At 50.0% G+C, this 21119-nt stretch overlaps 1 protein-coding gene across 7 annotated transcripts in view; it reads right to left on the minus strand.

Moving 5' to 3' along the window:
• LOC144934394 (tensin-3-like) overlaps nt 1-21119 on the minus strand; it is an 88633-nt gene that overhangs the window by 27017 nt on the left and 40497 nt on the right. For 5 of the 7 annotated variants that reach the window (XM_078860111.1, XM_078860108.1, XM_078860109.1 and 2 more), the window contains exons 4-14: nt 12386-12424; nt 9015-9062; nt 7303-7358; nt 6436-6607; nt 6143-6193; nt 5077-5199; nt 4397-4461; nt 4117-4200; nt 3073-3185; nt 1850-1910; nt 1619-1691 (exon numbers count right to left, since the gene is read on the minus strand). In XM_078860111.1, the coding sequence (XP_078716237.1) occupies nt 1619-1691; nt 1850-1910; nt 3073-3185; nt 4117-4200; nt 4397-4461; nt 5077-5199; nt 6143-6193; nt 6436-6607; nt 7303-7358; nt 9015-9062; nt 12386-12424 (885 nt within the window). Of the gene's footprint in view, nt 1-1618; nt 1692-1849; nt 1911-3072; nt 3186-4116; nt 4201-4396; nt 4462-5076; nt 5200-6142; nt 6194-6435; nt 6608-7302; nt 7359-9014; nt 9063-12385; nt 12425-17166; nt 17397-21119 lie in introns of those variants that run through there. The other 2 variants (XM_078860114.1, XM_078860112.1) reach the window with 2 other exon arrangements.

A 21119-nucleotide genomic window follows, 5' to 3' on the forward strand; every position in this document is an offset into this window, starting at 1 on the left:
TCCTCAGTTACCCAATCCCCACGCGCTATCCCTACGATCCGGTTCCGCTCAGCGCGTGTTTCCACTCCCCGACCAATCACACCGCGCTGCTACCCGATCACTCCCTCTGGGCGCGTCACCGGCACACAGCCAATCAGCAGCACTACCCCCACCCGCGCACTGACGCCTGCTCCTCCCCGTCAGCGCGCGTCACCACACACACACCCGTACATACGCGCTGGCACACGACATATACACCCAGCGCGTATCACCACTACACATGTAAAAGCCATTGATCCAGCAACGGATTGACATAGTGCTTGAAGTTACTGATTATTATTGTTTGTTCAAATACCATGGCCGAAAAAAGTCCTTTCAGCCATCCCCCTGTAGGCAGGGCAAGAGAATAAAATGAGACGCAGAGCTGGAGTAGCTATCAGTGTGAACAACTGAACCATGAGACGAGAGACGACCACAATCACACACGCTCGCACTATACCTAACTGGTTGGAACCTCCTGCATGAAAAGTGTTGTATTTCCACTACTTTTAGATTCACATTCACATATCCACACAAGCACGCACACACACTCAGGTGTTCACACTCACACTCAACAACAACCGCCATTCACCACTAAGTGGTGGTGACATCACCATGGTGCTTGTGCCAGACTATGTTCACTTTAAGGCCATTTGAAGTGTCAAACGCCCGCTGGCAGGAGGTCACAGGACAAACCCAGGTACCATGGGTCGACTCACTGAGATGACTGGCCGAAGCACCACCTGAGCCCCCTACTGTGCCAACTCAAACACACACTCACACAGGCATTTCCACTCACACTCACACCCACACAGGCATTTACACTCACACTCACACCCACACAGGCATTCACACGCACAATCACACTCACACACACACACAGGCATTCAGACAGGCATTCAGACACACACAAACACTCACACAGGCATTCAGACACACACACTCACACACACTCGTACACGCAGAGTCGTGAGAAGCAGCACAGGGTCGAGCTGTGGGCTGGGCCGCGTACGGCCAGGAGCCTGATCCCCTCTCAGATAGGCCTCAAATAACAACCAGATAAGGTCTAGAAACGTGAGTTATTGGCTTCTCACGAACATTAATACGTTTCATGCACCGGATATAATTTCTCTCCGATAAAAAAATAAGTTTCTTGTTTTATGTTAGAGTCATTCAACTATATTCTCTTCTCCGTGAACAAAAATTACGCGAAAAAAATGTACAATCACAACGCAACATCGTTCGCGTGGATACCCAGCGCTGTAGCCCGCCAGATGAAATCTCCACGAATGCATGTGCCTTCCCAGTGCCCGCAGCGCCAGGATAGCAGCCAGATCCCTCGCTGTGACGAACGCCGCTCATTAACATTGCTGCCGTGCGTGCGCTCGCATCTCACGGAGGAGTCACACTCCGGGTACAAACGGCTTCCACCATGATTCAGCTCGTGCTAGGCACTGAAGTAATGTAACAAAAAAAATAAAAAAAACGCCCTGAAAGAGTAACGAACTCTCACTGGAGTTCCGCACGGGATTAAGGTGTCATCAACACCTTCCTCACTCCAGAGTGCAGTGTGAGATGCAAGCGAGAGCGGAGAACGTACCAGGATGTCCCCTTTCAGAGGCAGCCCGGGCTCGATCGTGATGCAAAGCTTCTTGCAGTTGTCCGGAATGTTACTGGCGGAGGTGAAAGTAAATCAGCATCGAGGCAACAGGCGTCATTGGCAAAACTATGAATGTACGAAAGACAGGTGAGAGGGCATTACAGGTGACGTGACATGTTTACAAAACGAGCGGTGGCGGTGAGCAGTGGAGCGGTGGCGGCGTGCACTCACTAGACGGCAGAGGTGTGCAGCGGCTGCGCCGCCTGGTAGATCTTGAGAAATGGCCGACAGCCTTGGGGAGTAAACAGGAAGCATTCACAATACTCTGTTTGTTCAGGAACCCCCGGGTCCCACGGCCGAGCCTCTGCGGCCTGGCACAGCAGGCCCAGTGAGGGTCAGAGGAGAGAGGGAGGGTGCCCCCCCCGCCCCCTCTGCCCCCCCTCCCCCTGGGTGCACCCCCCCCCCTCATCATTAAAACAAACATTTGGAGATGTAGGCCACTACATCTCCAATTGGTGAGAATTGTATTTTATTATGTTGAATTTTTATTATTTTATTATTTCCCTTCTACGTGACTTTACCGAAAGAACCAAGAAGATGTAGGCCACTTTTAGAGAATTAACATTTTTCGTGCAGGAAAACACGTAAGTCCCCTGAGTATACAATTCGTCACATTAAAATATATAATCCGACAAAAGAATAAACGCCTCCGTAGTGCCGTGATCTTTATCCGCAAAGTGAAATGCGGAAACAGTCCCAGCCGGAATGCGAGGTTGATGGATGCATCGTTTCTGAAAATAAGTGCTCCTAAAACAATCGAGCGCCCTTACCCCCGCCTCCACCCTCAAATGCCGGTAGATGGACGAGCAACTCTATTCACGCAGAAAAACACATTCCTTCCCTTTAGCATCAAACAGACATTGCCTTGCATCAGGTCAAACAAATGCACTGGAACAATGTACTTGCGAAGGTAGCACCGCACGCGTAGCAGCAACGCCAGCCGTTCTGAGTCACCGGAGCACCGGCAACAGCGCAAGGCACGATACGCGCACGCACGTGACTCCGATGCGGCCACGAGGCAGGAATGAACGCTAACCGTGGACTAAGGTTACGCCATTGCCAGAGTGCTGCTGTCAGGGTGTTCAATTAGGCGAATGAAGAATGAGCCAAGTTAATTTCACTAATTCACAAGTTTTGGCGCTTTAGTTAATTCCCATGTCCACGTTAGTGCAGTTTAAGCATGCCCCTTTCACTCGAAGCCAGGATTTGTGTTTGTCAGCGAAAGTGGCACTCTGCCTAACTGCATCCAGCGTGTCACTCCTCATTGATCAACTCAAGAGGAGCCTTCCGAGGAGGATCAGGGAGCGGCCGCACTGTAGCAGCGAAGCGGGCCGCACGCTCACTGCGTCGGTCGTTTAAGGTGACGGAGTCGCCATGCGGCGCCCGTGCCTTACCGCCATCATCCTCCAAGTTGGGCAGCCCGTGGATGACGATGTGGTGCAGGAAGAGTGGCAGGTTGTTCACCTTCACTCGGCCCGAGAGCAGCTCGCTGAAGTACGACACGTACCTGCGCGGGGAGGGCACACATTCCCTCATGGACGGCAAGGGAATCTGGGACACGCTGGGTAAACATTTACTTTATTCACAAGCTGCGCATTCATTAAACTGCCTCAAAACATCTCTGCATGCCACAAGCAGGCAGGCTGTTTCAAAATTAAAATCCACTCATGTGGACAAAATGCTTTCACTGTAAATTCCTTTATTGAATATGGCATTTGGGAGATTTTCACACGGGTTTTGAGATATTTTTTTGGTGTGGATTCTCCGAGCTTGAGGCAACTTCGCTCAATCCTAGGAATTGAGAGGGCAGCCAAAGGTGGACGCACGCACGCGCGCGCGAGGGGCCACACACACGGTATGCACTCCACGCATACCTTGGCTCCACTCGCTCTCAGTGAAAAACGAGAAGCAACTCGTCCCGGCGTGCACTGTCTCCCACGGGCCCCGCACGAGACTAGAGAGCGCCAGGGACCATCGAAAGCATCCACCCCTCCTCGCTCACCGTCAAGAGCGTGTCGTCTTGTGACCGCCGCTGGGGCAGTATTACATTAACTCACAATACCATGTTATCTACTCATTTAAGCATTCCAGCGTGCGTGTCCAGCAGGCCCGGGGGGAGCTAATACTGAGAGCATAGCTCGTGGATGACAATTTAGCTCTCCGATGTGGTTTCAGGTTGTGTCGCATGTCGCTCGACGCTTTGTATGGTACTCGCACACAGTTGTGCAGTGTTACATAGAGAACATCGCGCCGAGCAACATACTGTGTGGCGCAGCCCAAAAACACATCAGGGAGCTGTACAACACAATGGTGAACACCCACGCAGCAGTCCATGGAGGGAGTGTTTGCGGACCCTGTTATGATTTGCAGGAGCACTTTTCAGGCAGTGTGTGTGTGTGTGTGCTCTCCCCCCCCACCACTACCACACACCACCACACCTTCTCTGGGACGGCTGGGACAGCTTGGCAACTTTGTCGTCGTAAAACTTCTTCATCGCGTACCGGTCGAGCGCCTGGCTGGCACTGCAAAGAGTTAACGCACAAAATCCATCGCATAACGATGCCCGTGGCACACAAAGCCTCAGGCGAGGAGACGCGTCCTCCACCGTGTCCGCTGTGCACCCACGCTCAGCGTGGCCGTTTGTGTAAGTGGGAAAGGATGTCCGCGCGTGAGCCCACGACGGGACAGTGGGTGGGTGGGTGCCCGCCGTGCGCCAACCTGGCGCAGATGCCGTTGTAGTACATGTAGGAGGCCACCACCACCCCCGTGCGGCACTTGTTCCCCTGCAGGAGACACCGCAGGCGAGCAGCGTCAGCGCGCGCTCCGCCCGATGGGCACGCGTCGCACGCCGGCCCCCTCGAGCTGCGCCTTCGAGGAGCGCCGCGCGTACAGTACAGCGGAATACTCTCTCATTCAATTACACGGCGAGATGAGCATGCGGAATGGCATCACGTAACACTTCAGGATGTATTCATATGCTATGTTATCACGCACTGACATGTGGGGTGCCGAGTTGCCTTTAGCAATGGCATTAATTTGTTATTCTATAAGCGTTTAGATATGTAATATAAATCCGAGCGGAGCTGTGGCGCAGTGGTTAACGCAGCGTGCTATGAACACGGGAATCCGAGTTAAATTCCCGGCCTCAAATAACATCAGTGGCGAGTTATATCTGTACCAGTCCTGGACCTCCTCTTTCACCAAACCGGACTAACCAGCGTGGTGAAGTATGGTCAAAGAAACCCAAATGATGGGCATGACACCCGGAGGCATTCATCCAGCAGTGGATGGATAAAGGAGCGTAAACGATATTTACTATTTCTTTATATGTTTATGTAAGGAGGGATTCCGTACGGTGAGTGTATGTGTACGTGACTGGAGGGCGATTGTTCTCTTGCCTTGCAGTGGATGACCACGACGTGGGCCGGGTCGGCGTTCAGCCAGGAGTCCATGGCCTTGCAGATGCTGCACAGCACGTCCAGTGGGGGGGCGTGGAGGTCGGGCCACCCAAAATCCTTCACCTGAGACAAGAACATTGGGCTGCTATAAATGTCCGTACAATAAGCCGACCTATCATTTTTGGCCAGCTTGCTTCTGAAAACAAACTGCGTAGCGCAGCGGGGCCTTACCTGGTACATTTAAAAAGTTACATTTGAGCTTAGATGGCCCCACAGGCTCGGCTGCATGCCGCGCTCCCCCTCCCGTCAACGTAGCACGTATACAGAATGCGTTTCATCGTAGTTCTCAGGTGCGGTTTCGGGTTGTGCCGTGCGTTGTTCAGGCTGATGGAAAACGTTTCACTCCTCGTGTTGGGAGCTTCGTGTTCCTGAAAAAGCTCCCAGCATGTCGAGTAAAACGTCGGACATCCACGCCAAACAACATTCGGCACGACACGGAAACACATCGCAGCGCCACACAGTGCAACAGCGAAAACCCACGCAGTAGTTTTGCACGCATTTTTCGTTTAATAAAATGAAAAGCCACAGACGGCCCTCGACAGAGAGAACTGACAACCTTGAATAAAAAGTCCATGTGTGGCTGGTGTCTGTGGAATAGTTTTGCTCCGTGCCGCGCAGACATAACCGTGAAATTAAAGGTCCTTTCTCAACGCCGACTTCACATTGCCCTCACGCCGCACCAGAACACAATTTAGGGGAGGAGAACCACAGCGAGTACGGGGCTGGCGGGGACGCGGGCTACGGAAGCCCAGCTCCCCGCGGCGGTAGGGCTGGAGCGCACCCTGCCCCCCTCCCTGGAGCCGCCGAAGGACAATGAGGTGCGGGCGTGGGGTGGGGGGCACGCGCAGCCACTCCGCTCCACCGCCAAAACCCTTTGTTTCATTTTCCGCTCAAAACCGCAAACCGCCCCCCCCCACCCCGATAACAGCACCATTTACATGGTCAACCGAGGTCAAGTTTAACAAACAACAAAACGTGCGAGTGGGAGGTGCAGGTTGACACTTACGTGCACATTGAACTTCTCTATGTCATATCTTCTCTCCGAAAGATTTATAACCTGGAATGAAAAATGTATCATGAATGATGAGTAGTCCAAAAAAAAACGGCGCATTGTGCTTTTGGCAACATCTCATGGGCCGCTGATAATTCTCTGCACGTCATTAAAGTTTAGAAATGCACGCCAGCGACTCGGCGGCCAGCACCGCAGCTTACGCGCGCAGGACGTTCGATTGGCTTATATGAGTGGGGGGCTCACCCCGTACCCACGCCTGCATGTGGGGGGGGGTGTGGGGGGCTCACCAGGTAGCCATTGGCGTGCTTGGAGTGCAGCATGCGCGCCACGTCCTGCATCTGCTGGTGGTAGGCGTGCGAGTCTCCGGCCGTCGGGGCGCACAGAGAGATGATGCGCTCCGTAATGTAGGTGAGCTCCAGGTCTCGGCCACCCTCCATGCTCAACTCCACGCCCCAGTGGCTGTTAGGAGGGGGAGGGTGGGGGGGGCAGAAGGCGATGCTATGCACAGCAGTGACTGCGTCCTCTGCCACTCGCCTTTGTGACTGCAGCGTCCCGTGGGCAGGTGTGTGCAGTGCAGTTGCTGTCTGCGGTGTGTACTGTTTGAATTGTATCTGCTTGGAAGTACACTATGTCAGTCCAAAATGTATGCTTTTTTGTGATACTGCGGAAGGCACTTGTCGATAAGCATATATCACGAAAACTCAACACAATCGTCAATCACATTGCCCTCAATGGAATAAATATACAATGGGCTACGTTTCGGGAAAAGGCCCTTCTTCATTGCATACGTGTCTAAAATGGATGTTATAAAATTAAAATTTTTTTGTACATTCGTATCATTTTGCCAGATATAGACATTGTACGATTGTTACCACCAAATGTAATAACACAAATCTTCCATACCACATTAAACACTCATTTTTAAAAAATCTAAACCAAAACGAATCAAAGTCTTTCTCAAGCCACACAATCGACATTAGCAGCCCATGAAGCAGATGTGTCAGCAGTGTGGTCATGAGACCGCGTACAGATGAAGCGTACAGATAATTTACAACAAGAACCTCATTCAGTACATTCTCAAGGATTGGTTTATTTTTTGACATTTTTTTTATCCTTTCTCTCCTTAGAATTAAATATGATTGAGTTCCACTTACTGCTGAGGTTTACATGGAATTTTGCTCCACCCTTCGGGAGTGGGGCTCGACGAAACCTGCAAACATGGAATTTGTTTTAGCATAAAAAACCCCACAATATTTCGGCAAGACTTTTCTGGGAACTGTTATGAAACACACCGGGAGCTGAACATGTGCACACGATTAAATAGAATCTGGGTAAATTCCCGCAGAGCGTTTTCCTAATCGTGAAAATGTTATTGAAATATTATTTGTGATCATGAGACCTCCTTTGCCAGTACCAAAATATGAGAATAGGTTTTCCCCTTTTTTCTGGCAACAAAACAGGTGTAAAGATGTTAAAACACCAAACTGAAACCTTTTACAAGGAATCATGTCTGCATTAACCACAATACTTGTGGTCAGAATGCGAACAAAAAAAACGTACTCTGATAATATATGCATTGTCTTTGAAAATGATTGGTCTACACCAGAGACAGCTTTCTTTTGAGCCTAGTCTCAAAACGGTGTTAGACGTCTTTTGGCATCCTCAATAAAAAACAAATGCATTCTGACCACAAGTATTGTGGTTAATGCAGACATGATTCCTTGTAAAAGGTTTCAGTTTGGTGTTTTAACATCTTAACATCTGTTTTGTTGCCAGAAAAAAGGGGAAACCTATTCTCATATTACTTGTGATATAAGATGATTGTTGTGAATTAAAAAAAACCTATTTATGGGTTTACTGTTAAATTGTGTGGGGGCGTTTTGTCTCTGTGTAGTGGGAGCAGTGGTGAAGTGGTTTTACGCACTACCCTACAATCCAAACTACCTGGATTAAATTCCCTACCATGGCTATCATGTCGTGGGACTGGCCTAGATCGACTCAGCCTTCAACAAGTACCTGGGGCCTCAGCACTTGGTAGACAAAGGTGTGGTGATAGCGACCCTGGTCCCCTAGTGCACCTTGATGACCTTAGAACATACTAGCAGCAGCTGCCTATGTGGAAGATACTTGTCTGTGTGTTTGTGTACACGTGTGGTTGTGTGAGAGAGAAACAGTTAAAACGGAGAGCGGGAGGAAGTCTGGCAACCCAGCCATGGCTTGACATTCACCATTGGGGCCCCTTGCAGTGAGCTGTCCATATCCATATGTTCACAATGTGCCGTGCCCCTTGAAGCCCCACTCGGCACATAAATCACGATCTTGAAGGGGGACTCATTGTATTGGCAGAGAGCATACAGCCAGCACAGAGCTCGCTGATTGCAGAGGAGTCACGCAGAAGGAATCTGAAAGGAAGAGCGGCGGAGTGGCGCACGTGCTCTGGGAACGCTGCACCGTGGAGCGTGGCATGCGAGCGACTGCTGTGGAGGAGCGATGCCAAACACTTCTTTGAAAAGCCGCACGTTCACCCAGGCCTGTTGCTCTCCCTCTCTCAATCTCTCACTGTGCCCGTCACATCAACGAGACGATTTATATGCTTCGTGGTTCCCTCACATGCGATACGTCCGCCTCTACTGCCCGTACTCGTAAATCAGTGACATTGGTGGCACGGCCAGTGAAACCAACTTCGATCTGCGAATATCCAAGAGGTTACTCAATATTCCACACACAGCGACCGTGCTGGTAGGAAGGCATACATTACTCTCGCACATCAACAGCTTTTGTGCGCATGGCAATGGAATGTTTTTACCGTCACCCCGAGCGGAGGGGGGTGTCACTTACAGTGACACAATACGCGGAATCCACTCACCGCCGCGGCAGCCTTCACATGCTCGGTGTGCAGGCCAGAAGCGCCGGGCTGTGAGGTAGTGGCAGGGGGGGAGGGTGGGGGGGCGACAGGGAGGGGGGAGAGGGAAAGTATGAGAACAAAAAACACCGAGAGACAGGGAGAGGGCGGATTTGGCAAAGGGAGCGTGTTGTTGGGCATGGGCGAGGAATGAGAAGTACGGGTCAGGAACGGGGGAGATGGGGCTGCAGTGTGGGAGGGGGGGCAGGAGATGTATGGGTGAGCTGGTGGAGATGCGAGCCAGATGCCAGCAGCTGCTCCCCCACACAGGGCACGTCGACATGCATTAGCGTTAACGCGGCCTCCGCTGCACCAGCTGCATGCGGAACAACCCCATCTCATGGAATTTTTTACGTAGACAAAACACAGAGGTGCGCACATTTCTATGCTGCGCACGCGTGCGCGACACACTGGGAGTTTTTTTGTATGTTCCATGCCGGTGATTATTCACATTAATGGAACTCAATGGAAGTGTAATTTGCTAAGTTGTCAGCGCAAATCAGGAAATGTTACATTTCCGTCCACACCTCGACACCCTGCTCCCCCCCCCCGCTTTTCCACGCTAATGAGGAAGAAATTTAAAGAGAATATTACGTGGAAAAGCCTCAGAGCCGGGAGAGGAGGCTGGAGTCCCCGCGTGATTGCACGGAGATATCTCCGCATGCCGATACGCGGCTCGAGGGCCGGTGGGAGATGGCAAGCTGTCAATCAACGCTGATGGACCCGCGCTAATGCATAATCAAAAAGTGGAGCGTCTGATCTGAGCCACAACCGAATACTCTAAGCCCACCGCTGGGCTTAGAGTTTGCTTTTTCTTTGCTTAATTAACGATATTAATTGGTTCCACGAAAACCATCGTTAACTAAAATTATCTTTGATCGAAAATAGGACACACGTTAAACGCTTAATTTGTTCCAAGACGATAGAAAGTTGACTTTATAAACACAAGTTTATAATATTTAAGATTGCAAATTTAATAAATAAACGTTATAAGAACATATTAAAGCATTAATATTCATAGAAACATGGATTAATAATAAATAAATTGCGCAGAAAAAAGATGCATAAATAGAGCATAACATTTTTTTACCTTAGGCTCAGAAGATGGATGGCTTAAGGCAGGGGTGGGGAACCTTTTTTCTTCCAAGGGCCATTTGGATATTTATAACATCATTCGCGGGCCATACAAAATGATCAACTTAAAGATTAGCCTGTTATATTTGGTCAAACATTTAATTAACTCACCCCTAATGTGATGGCTGGAACTGCTTCTCTTTGGTGAGGCGTGTGATGTTAGCTGGTATTGATGATGTTGCTACTCGCAACTGCATTTCCAGGTTTGCTCCTAGATTGATTGAATTTCGAGTCCCGCCTGCGGTTGCCTTGGCAAGGCCAAACTAAATTATTTTGTGGGCCTTGTACGGCCCGCGGCCCGACCCCGATTCATTTTTACACTTGTGACTCGTACTTTCGCTACACGCACGGGGCAGGAAGCGAGGAGTCTAATCATCCCCTGCCATCACGTGAACATGGATTTGACGGCACGTAACTGTATCGCCGGCGCTAGAAACGAGTCCAAAAAATGTAGTGTGCTATCCGACATGGATGCTACCGATGATGAGCGAATAATTTGCTGTACAGTACTGTGCTTTATTAAGCATTCATGTACATTTATGTACACTTTATATACACTTACATTGTATACTACACTCGTATAGGCGAACTCCAACTTATGCGAATTCGCACTTACGTGGGGGTACATGGAACCTAACCCCCGCGTATTCTGAGACCTCACCGTATTCAAGAGAGCTGTTTTTCATAAACATTTAAAAGATATCAGCCAGTTGGTCTCAAAACGCTCATAAAATGGATTCGCTGATTGGCCGAGGTCTGCCGAGTCCACTTAGGAGCACTCCGATTGGCTGAAATTGGTGGCCGCGTGATATCGTAAACCATGTCGTTCATCGAAAATGTTTCGTTAATAGAAGCAATGGGACGTTATGGAACCTGGATCGTTAATCGAAACATCGGAAGGCAGCCAGGCGGTGAGATGACGCCAACAGTTTCCGAAGCTCTGCAGTCCTCTATATATTAATGTTTTCAGTCAATTAACGAGTGTTCATATATGTGGGTAAAGAGTGAAGCACCTCGAGCAATCCCACGTACGCGAGGCAGCAACACTCGATCCCATACAGAAGGGATAGATGGTAATAGTCCACGCTCTGCTGCACTGCTTTCTCCTTGCCAGCCAGGGTGTGGCAGCTCGCCGCCCACGGGGAGGAAGTTTCACAATATGTGCATAGCCACCACAGCCCAGCTAAATATTGCATGTGGCATCGCAGGGACCATTAGGGTTGGTGATAGCAGGGGGAGGCCTTCACCCAGCAGTGGATAGACAATGGCTGCTGCCGATGATTATGGTGGTAAATTTTGCGCATATTGCAATAATATATATTGCACAGCACGGCAAGCTGCATGGACAGTGGCGTGGCGAACAAAGACCGAGCTGTTGTGTGGGGTCTCTGTGAGAGTTTGTGTATGGGAGTCTGTTTGAAATGTCATCAGTGTGGTTTTAGTTTCTGAATGCGGCAGCTGTGACCTGGGAGCAATCATGTTTGTGGCACCAACCTTCGCCGACCTGTGTAAAGCAGTTTCATGCTCCGGAATCCAACAAAACCCACTATTGAAATACTTTAAATGCTGCCCTTTAAATGATTAAGAATGTTTACTGTTATCATTATTATTTATACGTCCTGCCATTTTTCGATGACAACAGCAGCCCTCATTGTAACATTTGAAATGATCACGTGCCGCAAAATAATGCACTATTGATTCCCAGTGTCATATACCGATATTCGTTATTAGGCTTTCAGCAACGACGGCCGAAATCTCCAAATTTACACGACGGTCATGCGCCAAGAGCCTCCTGTGTGAATTGGTGGGGGGTTCTGCTGGGGGGGGGGAGCAGAAGAGCGTCGGGTGGAACATGCTGCCACGGCTCCGCTGGATTCTCGGCAACGCGTGACGATTGGTCACGTCGACACTCGACAAACATTAAACACCGAGACGAAGCGACGCAGGCGCACACCGCGGGGGGCGCGTGATTACGGTGAAATATTTCCAGAGAACGAGCGGTGCAGCAGCTCTGCAGCTGTGCCACTAAGTTTGCTGACATGCAGGTAGTAGACGGTAGACGGTGCTTTATTCAATCCATAGACTCTATGACAGCAGCTGGTTGCATGAACTTGGAAGTCTTAATTTATTTTTAACCCCCCCCACCCCGCTGCTCAAAAGGCCACCCCACGCAGTGTGGCTGACACAGCTCAGACACTCACCAACTGGTAGTTAACCGGAGGGGTGCACGGGGTCACGACCTGCAACACAGCGAGGTACAGGGGGCACTCGGGTCAGCTGACAAACACGCACATTAGCAGGGACCCAGGCCCAGCTGCGGAGCCGACCTTCATCGCTCAGTGTCTGTTGTTTGCCGTAAATCCTGCGATTGCATCCCCCAAGTTTTATATGTAAACAACAACGTGCGCACAGATACCTGCCGTTCCATTCTCAGATTCATTGAATGCAATGCTCCTGAAATTTTCTGTAAAATTGTTGTTCGTTTTGCTTACATTGACATGCTAATCTCTCACAATACAATGGCCACCTCCCAGCTCTCCGATCTTACATTAACATGCAAATTGAATATCTAGCCCCGCCCACTTCGCTTATGACCCTTGGGCTACACCCATCTCAAACCTTTATAACATCCTGCCTCAGCAGCTCTCCCGCTATATTTTTTCACCTGATGACGATTGCTTGTGTTGCGATCGAAACGTCGTGATATTTGTATTATTATTTTTCTATCTACGTGGCTTTACCGAAAGACCTAAAGAATATGAATTCCTGCAGTCACGAAAGCTTTAAGTCAAGAAAATTATGAAATTACACTGCAGCGATTTTTCTTAAATTTTAATGCATTTTGGAAAATACTGAACACCAACTATTTCTTTGTAGTTTTATTGCACCAGAGAGGCAGCGGTGTAAGAATTTAGCAGTTGGCCCTCGCTAGCTCACGAAAACTCCCCCCCACCTCCAGCTTACCCTGCCCACCATGTAAACACATGTTGAAGAGCCACATTCACATTCAGCAACTATAATTCTTGTGAATTTTTACTTAAGATTATCCTCAACAAGAGTTCGAGTAAACACAAAAAAATGTGGCATCTCTTCAATCCCCTCAGCATTATAAAAAATGGGATCTAAGAGACGCCAACAATCCCGCATACTTTGCTTTCCTACGCAGTAAATATGCCTGCAGCATCTTGCAGAGTCCCATGCCCCGTGTTCGCAGGGATCGCCGCTGTGGCTGTAGAACAAGGAGCCACAGGACCAGATGGAGATCCTCCCAACACTCGCCAACTTTCAGCACCTGGCTGACCAGCCAGCGAGGCCCTCCCCTTTGCTTCACGGGAAATTACAAGTTGAGTAAGAAGTGGCACATAATTTATTTCCCAGAACGCGTACAAACATTCTCACGTGGCGCACACGGCACAACATCATCTCAAGACTGTTAAGTGTATCAGGGCGTGCCAGGTGGACTGGTTGCCCTCCACGTGGACTGATTGCCCTCCACGTGGACTGGTTGCCCTGCACATGCTGCAGGAGGCTGTTGCAACATGACCCTGTGGCTACCTGGGCTGACGTACACTCAAGTACATGTGCACGAATTTCATTATTTACTTCTCTTGTGTATCGGGCACACTAACTGTTTGAGAGTCACGTGTAAAAGCATTCGCTAAAATAGTGTGTCCCTGAATGGTTGGCACAAGTGGCACCGTTGGCGTGGCCAGAAGTCGAAGGAAGTGTGGCTCTCTTAGGCCCGACTACGACTACGCGGGTTGTCGCGGTCGTGCTGCGCAATCGTGCTGCACGGTGCTGCGACGCGTGTTCGGGTTGCACCGCATGCCGCGCTGCACCGCACAGAGGAGCTTTCAGCTCCTGGCACTGAAGCAGTGACAAAAGCTCCCAGCACGCGGAGCGAAACGTCGGATAACATGCCGTACAACACGCTCCATATATATAAAAACAAAACCCGTTATGCAAATGTCCGTCGCTATGGAACTAAACCTTTCCACCAGGAGCACTGCCTCGCAAATTTTTATTTTTAGCAAACCTTCTGCGCTGATGGGCTGGCGGTTAATTCGTTTTGAGAGTTAGGCAATTACCTTCGTGAACTTTAAACATTTTGGACGAATGCCAATCCCGGTTGCAAATTCCAAAGCTGGGACTCACGAGTGCAATGTTTTAAATTATTTACAAGGTGATCCTGTCTCACAGGCATGTACAGTGCACACAAGCTTGTGTTTAAGAGAAACGTACGACTGCTGTAACACGCTACAGCTTCAGTTATTCATTGCACGCTACTCATGAAGGACAAAGGTGTTCTCTTTGAAAGCACTCAGGATAATTTGTATCAATAAAGGTAAAGAATACCACAGCCTTGCTTTTTAGTATGATATAATTAGCTTTGTTTACCCAGAAAGCCTCAGAGCATCTCAATGTTCCTTCTCATGAAGGTCCTGCACTGCGATGTTTGGTTCTATTGCCCGAGTGATGCTTTGCATGATCAAGGAACCTGCTGTGTGTAGTCACCTGGAGCAGACGTTACAATGCACAATCAGAATGTGTCAAACACACGCACTCGACAACCCACCGGTCCCTGATCTTGAACTCGGCACGTGAAAGTCTCGAGGGCACAGTCTCGGTGAGGAGTCACACACTGGGTGGGGGGAGAGCCCCCTCCCTCCCCAGACATGTGACTTATAAAGCAACTCCACCACGGCAGAATGACTGCTCTCCCTGCTAGGGACTCTTCGGTGACAAGCGGCGCGGGGACGGACGCGAGATCATCTCCCCGCGTCTCCCCGCGTTTCGCCGTGCCGCCCGTGTGTTCACAGCGTCCCCGTGCAACTTGCAAGAGCGCCCACCTAACAGACGCCGGCCTGTGTTTGAAACATGTCGTATTTTCATAGTTGATCTCACTTCGTGTAAACGTGCTCGGTTGTTTTAAGGATTTATTTCCACAATTATGGCAAAAAACGAATGGGAACTTGTTGAACGACGCTGGCCCTCGAACGTGTTTCTGTTGGCGCGAACAACACTGTCGGGGGGCCTCCTTCGACCTGACCTTATCGGACCCAAGCATCTGAGGAATGCTCAGAGCTCAAGGGCTCCCAGGCGTGGGGTGGCGGGGAATGCAAACATGCCGGGCTCGGGCCTCGCCGGCGCGCTGTCCACGCCATGGCCGGCTCGGCCTGTGCGTGCGTAGGTGCTGGCCCCTTGCACCTTACAGTTCCTCAGGCACAATAAGCGAGCGAGCGCCAGTGACGGACCACTTTGTATTGCGAGTGTGCGCATTCAGGTCGCTCACGTGGAATATGATTTTCCTTGCATTGAACCCGCCGTGGATCTTATTGTCCTCGTGTCAACAAGGGGGACCGTGGGAACGCATGACTACAGCTGCTGGACCCAGAGAATGTCACCGATGTTTAGGCTGCCTGAGTGCGAGATCCCTGTTTGTGGTCTGTCTATGAGAACAATGATCCACCATATCTGAGTGTCAACAATTCGCTGTCCTGTCTAGAGTATGGGAGAGATCCTCTAGCCTGTAACAGTACCAAATAGAGGGTGGTGAGGTGTCCAAACTTATTTCCAAACCCCCAGCAAAGCTGGCCCGTCTGTAAACGTCAGCCCAGCTAAATGAGAGTAAATGTTTCCACCACGTGCACAGGATTCCTCTCTGCAGGCTACCTGATAAACGATAAAGCCACCACACTTTGCATAACGGCCTTTCTGTCGTGGTCTATAAGACCACTGCAGATAAATGATTTGGGAAAAGTGGCAGCAGAGATGGCAGCCCTTGTCTTTGAAGCATCACAAAGCGCGGGAGCACAAAGGCGCGTACAGCTCGAAGCTCCCAGCCTCTGCGGGGGTTTCAGGTGAGATGATTTGGCAGGTATCATGTTCGCACTGCTATGGTGCGGATGCGCTGCCTGTGATTCTAGCGTACTTGACAAGCTGTCATTCTTCCACTCGTGTTGCAAATGTCAAGAGGACTCCACCCTAATTACATCAAATTTAAATGTAAAACATATACGTAGGCCAGCTTGATCCAAAGCACCCGCGATCACGAGGCAGCACATTCTACGCGCTAAGCCCGGTGAACATCGAGTGAAGTCGTCTCTGGCAGCAGGAAAATCGCACTGAATTATTCCTCTAAATCCATTTGTCAACAACACTAATCCTGCGCTGGTGCGATTTACAAGGTGTCAGCTCAACGAAGGGGTGACCTCATTGAGTGCCGCGTACAAATGAGGACCACGGAGAGACGGCTGCCTGATATTTGACTTGACGCTCGGGGTCGTCGCCAACAAATATCACGTCAGACGTCACCACACTCCTGGTGAACACTAATATCCCCAAGCGCCCCTAATCGCACCTTCAGAGATTCCCACATCAGCGTAAAACAACCACAATTAAAGTTGAATTCAACTCCATTCCCGTAGCGCATTTAAGCTTTTTTTCACTGCGATGTTACCGAATTTGCTCGCCATGTGATCCACACTACTGCGCTGTCGGGGTCGTGGTCCAAGGCCCCACATTCTCAACTCCCAGCCAGACATATCCCCTCCACTGCCCTCATCTCACCTCCTCCTCACGTGTCCGTTTCATGTTCAATAGGACAAGTGGAGCCACGTAATGAAAAGAAAACAACTCGGTCGTCTCTGACGCATCCCAACGCTGACACTGGCCCCATTCAAGCAGACACTGCTTTGTTCCTCGTGTGCTTCCTTCCATGTGTGCAAGTTGAGCAATCACTTCAAACGATGCACACGGCGCCGCCAAAATTTTATAACATAAAATCTATCACAGCGTGAACAGTTCCTTTAGTGCAGAAAAAAGCCACATATTTCAGTCCGCAAGAAATCAGTGCAGCACGGCTTAGCGCACTGCAGATAAACTTAACATTCGTAGATTTATACCTCACCAACAAATAATACAAAAGTATAAAACTACAAACTGCATCATTATTCCGCGGCAAAATCAAGAAGTGACTTACCAAGCTGGGGCAGATGGAACCTCGCCTGGCCAGCAAATCACAGTGACAGGGGATGGAAGGCGAGTCTCACTTCTGTCTGGTCGACTCCGTTTCACTTGCCCACAAAGACTGGGACATGCGTAAAACATTCGCGTGCAGCGGTGGCGGGGAGCGTGCCCAGCCCCTTAGCACCCTCCAGCTGTGAGCTCCCCACACTTGTTTATCCACAGAGAGGGGAAGCAACGCGCCAAAAACTCCGCTCGCAGCACGCCCAAAAAAGAAATCTGGCCACCTCCCTCCCATACACTCCCCTCCCTCCTTCCCGTAGAAATGGGAGCGCTCGTCCACTCGGCTGGCCGGCTGGATGTGCCACCCTGCCGTACCCCATGGCATTCGCGCTCAATGGATGTCTCAGGCATGGCAGGCACGCATGCGCCTCTACGCACAGCAATCTCCAGCCAAGTGTAATGTTTAAATGTGACAAAAGGAATGTTTTACGGACTGTGGTGTCTGTACTTATTATGCAATAGTACTCGTCCACAAGGGTGGTCCCAACCTGACAACGGTGCTTTTATAAATATCAATTGTGTCCGTCTCTTAAACGTCACTAAATTAGTACGAGTCCTGCTAAATTTCCAAGTCTCACAAGTATGGGAAGTATGTATTTGAAGGCGATGCGGACGAGATGTCTTGGCTGACCCTTTGCTTTGCTTTTACTGTGACGCTTATGCGTTCTCCATCGCCCGTCTGGATCTGGCTCCCTCCTGGAATCAGCTCCATCACCAAATCCACCCCCGCACCCCCCCCAACCCCAACATTTAAAAATACTCAGTCCAATAATGTTTTATTGTGCCTGTTATTTCACGTAGCAAGAATCTGCTCGTGTAGCAAAAAAACATGTTTTCCAAGCGAGGGAATGAAAGATCCCATTTGCCCAAAATCGTCACCCACCACCTCCCCCCACCCACGCCACCCCCCATGGCTGCTACATTTCAGTGCACGCGCCCGGCCTTCTCCCTCCGGACCGGCTGAGCTCTTCAGGCCAACGAGCAGACAGATCAATGTCTTCCTTATGCCTGATGTGAAAGGGCTGCAAGCAAAAACAATGCAACTCGCGGTGATTGCACAATCTGCGCACGCAGAGAAAATGTCCGTTTGCCGATTGGGATCCAAATGAGGAGCTCAAACTTTTGATAATATCCAGCTACTCTCAGATCTACAATTTTTCAAAACAAATCTGATGAGTCTGAATTATTTTTAAAGTGCAGTAATGTAAAAGCCAGGCGCGCTTAAGAGGACATGAGGACCCTGGCAGGAGTGTTCTCGACACCCACGTTCGCTAGGAGCGCTAACGGAAGCTCGTGTCCTGTCCATGTCGGGCTTGCGCTGGCTCTGCCTCGGGGCAGGTGTTTTGTCTTCCGTGCAAGTGGCCTGTTGGCACGCCATGGTTGATTAAACCACTTCCTTGTTATGCGCAAGACTGAATAATGACAGGAAACTGGTGCTTTTTTAATTATTTTGCTCCAAATAGGACAGTGACTCAAGTGTAAGTGGTCAGGATTGGTTTCGTGAAAGCTGCAAACGACCACATCCAGAAGTGCAGGTGCAAGGCCGCCTCAGCCAGCGCCACAAAACCACATGGCACCGCGCTCTCCCCTGGTGGCTGAGCCACGTGGGTGCGCTCCTCTTACGAGCGATTTGGAGCACTTAGCCGCACACCGTGCAACAAAGCATGTCTCGGGATTTAAGTGAGTCAATACTCATCAGGAGCACAGATCGTGCACAGAACTCCCCATGACACCCAAGGATAAATGACACACATGCCGCACCGTGGATGAGACATGGCTAAGCTTGACACGAATGTCGATACGCGAATGCACACGAGATTTAAGACGATATTTTGTTTCAGGTGCCCGACTGTTATCTAGCACTGTGATGTATTGTGGGGATCCGCCTCCCCCAATCGGTTAAACCGTTCACTTCAGCTGTGAAGTCGACATGTCTTGCAAGTTGTTATTTTATATATTTACTGTAGCTCAAGCAACCTTTCACACAAAATGTCCACATGTGGCATAAGCTATTACGTGTGCAGTCGGTGCAACTGCACCAGGACCCATGGACCGGAGGGGGGCCAGGCGCTGAGCTATAGAGGAGGTAGACATTAAACATGAAGGTCCCATTCCTTTCCTTGCACCAGGGCCGAAGCCAACCAACGCCATGCCACGGGCTGTCCACCTGCCCCGGGTGGCACCAGGTGGCCAAGAGATGGCGTGAGAAGCAGGAGGTGGGTACAAATCCAGGTGGTATCGATGCGTTGTGGTGGCGCGAGTGGCAATAAAACCCAAACCAGCCTGTCTGGTCTGTGGCGAGGCGCCTGCGAGCCGTGGAGACGAGGAGGAGGTGACATCGCCTGATAGATCCTTCCAAACGCACCACGATGGATGAGGTTGCGATGACCTCAAGATGCGTGTCCTGCTGCGATAACCCCGGGGAGCTCGGTGCACCACGGCACGGGCGCGTCATTATTCTCATGGTGCGCCGTGCGTGTGCAGGTCTATGGGATCCGTCGACAAACCACTGCCAATTAAGTAATTCAATGAGGGGCAACATTTTTTTATCACTACTTAATTTCGCATGGCACATTAATGTCGCCACATTCTTTGCCATCTCGCTGTCCGGTGTCACCCTCATAGCCGCGGCCGAGGGTTGATGCCCATGGCAGATGCCCTCCACCGTTTGTGTGTTTCAGCGTCTCCCATGTCTCTGTCTCACCCTGTTCCATCAACTGATCCATTTCCTCTTCCCCCTCTTCCCTTTCATGTTCCCTTGTAGCATCACCTGCGTCACGTCTTCAGCTGATCCTCTTCGGATGTATCCTGTATATGCCAACCTTGATTCTCTTTTCACCACTAAAACTCATATTGCTAAAAACTGTGAATAAGGCAGGGGCTTAGTAAATATGTGAGTGTGTGGCTCGCTGTGTGTTTAGTTGGAGGAAGCCACGGTTACGATGCAATGACACAGTTTGCTTTGTTTGGTTTTATAAGGCCAATGCTGAAATAAACACACTTTTGTGATTGTTACACAAACAAATAATATTTAGCAAGCCTGATTACACTCCTTGATGCTCGAGATTTCATTTGTTTTTATTTGTAGCTCAGGGGATGTTGTGCTTGTTATTATTTGTGCGTTTCGTCTTCCTCATTTGGCATACACAGTCCGATCGTAGAACATGTCTTACGGTGAACGTTAGGTGGGACGGGTCCATTAGCTTGACTCTGTTTCACTTCACTTTCCTCATATCGGGGGTTCTTATTTTGCTGTCGGTAAAGAGCAATGGCAAACTCACGCACCTTTCACTTCCTGCCAAACGCGAAGTTTTTTTCACAACAGGATGTGAAGATGACCCCGAGTTCGACCCTGAGTTCACACACCCGGCGCTGGCCCCAGGAAGACGGCCACTGCCTCTGCCATGGGTACCCCTTAACTTGTAGTGGCGAGATGTTAACTACCTCGCCTGGTAAGCAGGAGGTCGTGGGTTCGATCCTGACCCTGATGCCTGTATATTTGGAGTTTGCATGTTCTCCCTGTGGTCGTGTGGAGTTTTCTCCAGGTCCTCCGGTTTTTACCCTCCACATTTAGAAACATGCGTTCAGGGTATTTAGCTGCTATACATTACATTAAATAAAACAGTTTAACTTTTAATAGTCTAACTCCACTGCGTAGAACAACTCGGCTCTAAGAATGAGAACATCGCAGATGTTCCAGACCGCTATCAAGACTGGATAGTCAAGATGTTATACAACATGGTAATGGCAAAAGGTAAAGGCGTAGCCCTGCAATTTCTTGCTTACGCCACTGCTGCTACAATGGCCTCCACCAGGGAGAGATCCCCTATAAGGGGTAATTTGAAGAGGGGGGCAGTACTCACACTTTAACCCCACCGCACGTGGCCTGAGGACAGTATCTCAGAA

The sequence above is a fragment of the Lampetra fluviatilis genome, chromosome 10, assembly GCF_964198595.1.
Source record: "Lampetra fluviatilis chromosome 10, kcLamFluv1.1, whole genome shotgun sequence".
Classification (NCBI taxonomy): domain Eukaryota; kingdom Metazoa; phylum Chordata; class Hyperoartia; order Petromyzontiformes; family Petromyzontidae; genus Lampetra; species Lampetra fluviatilis.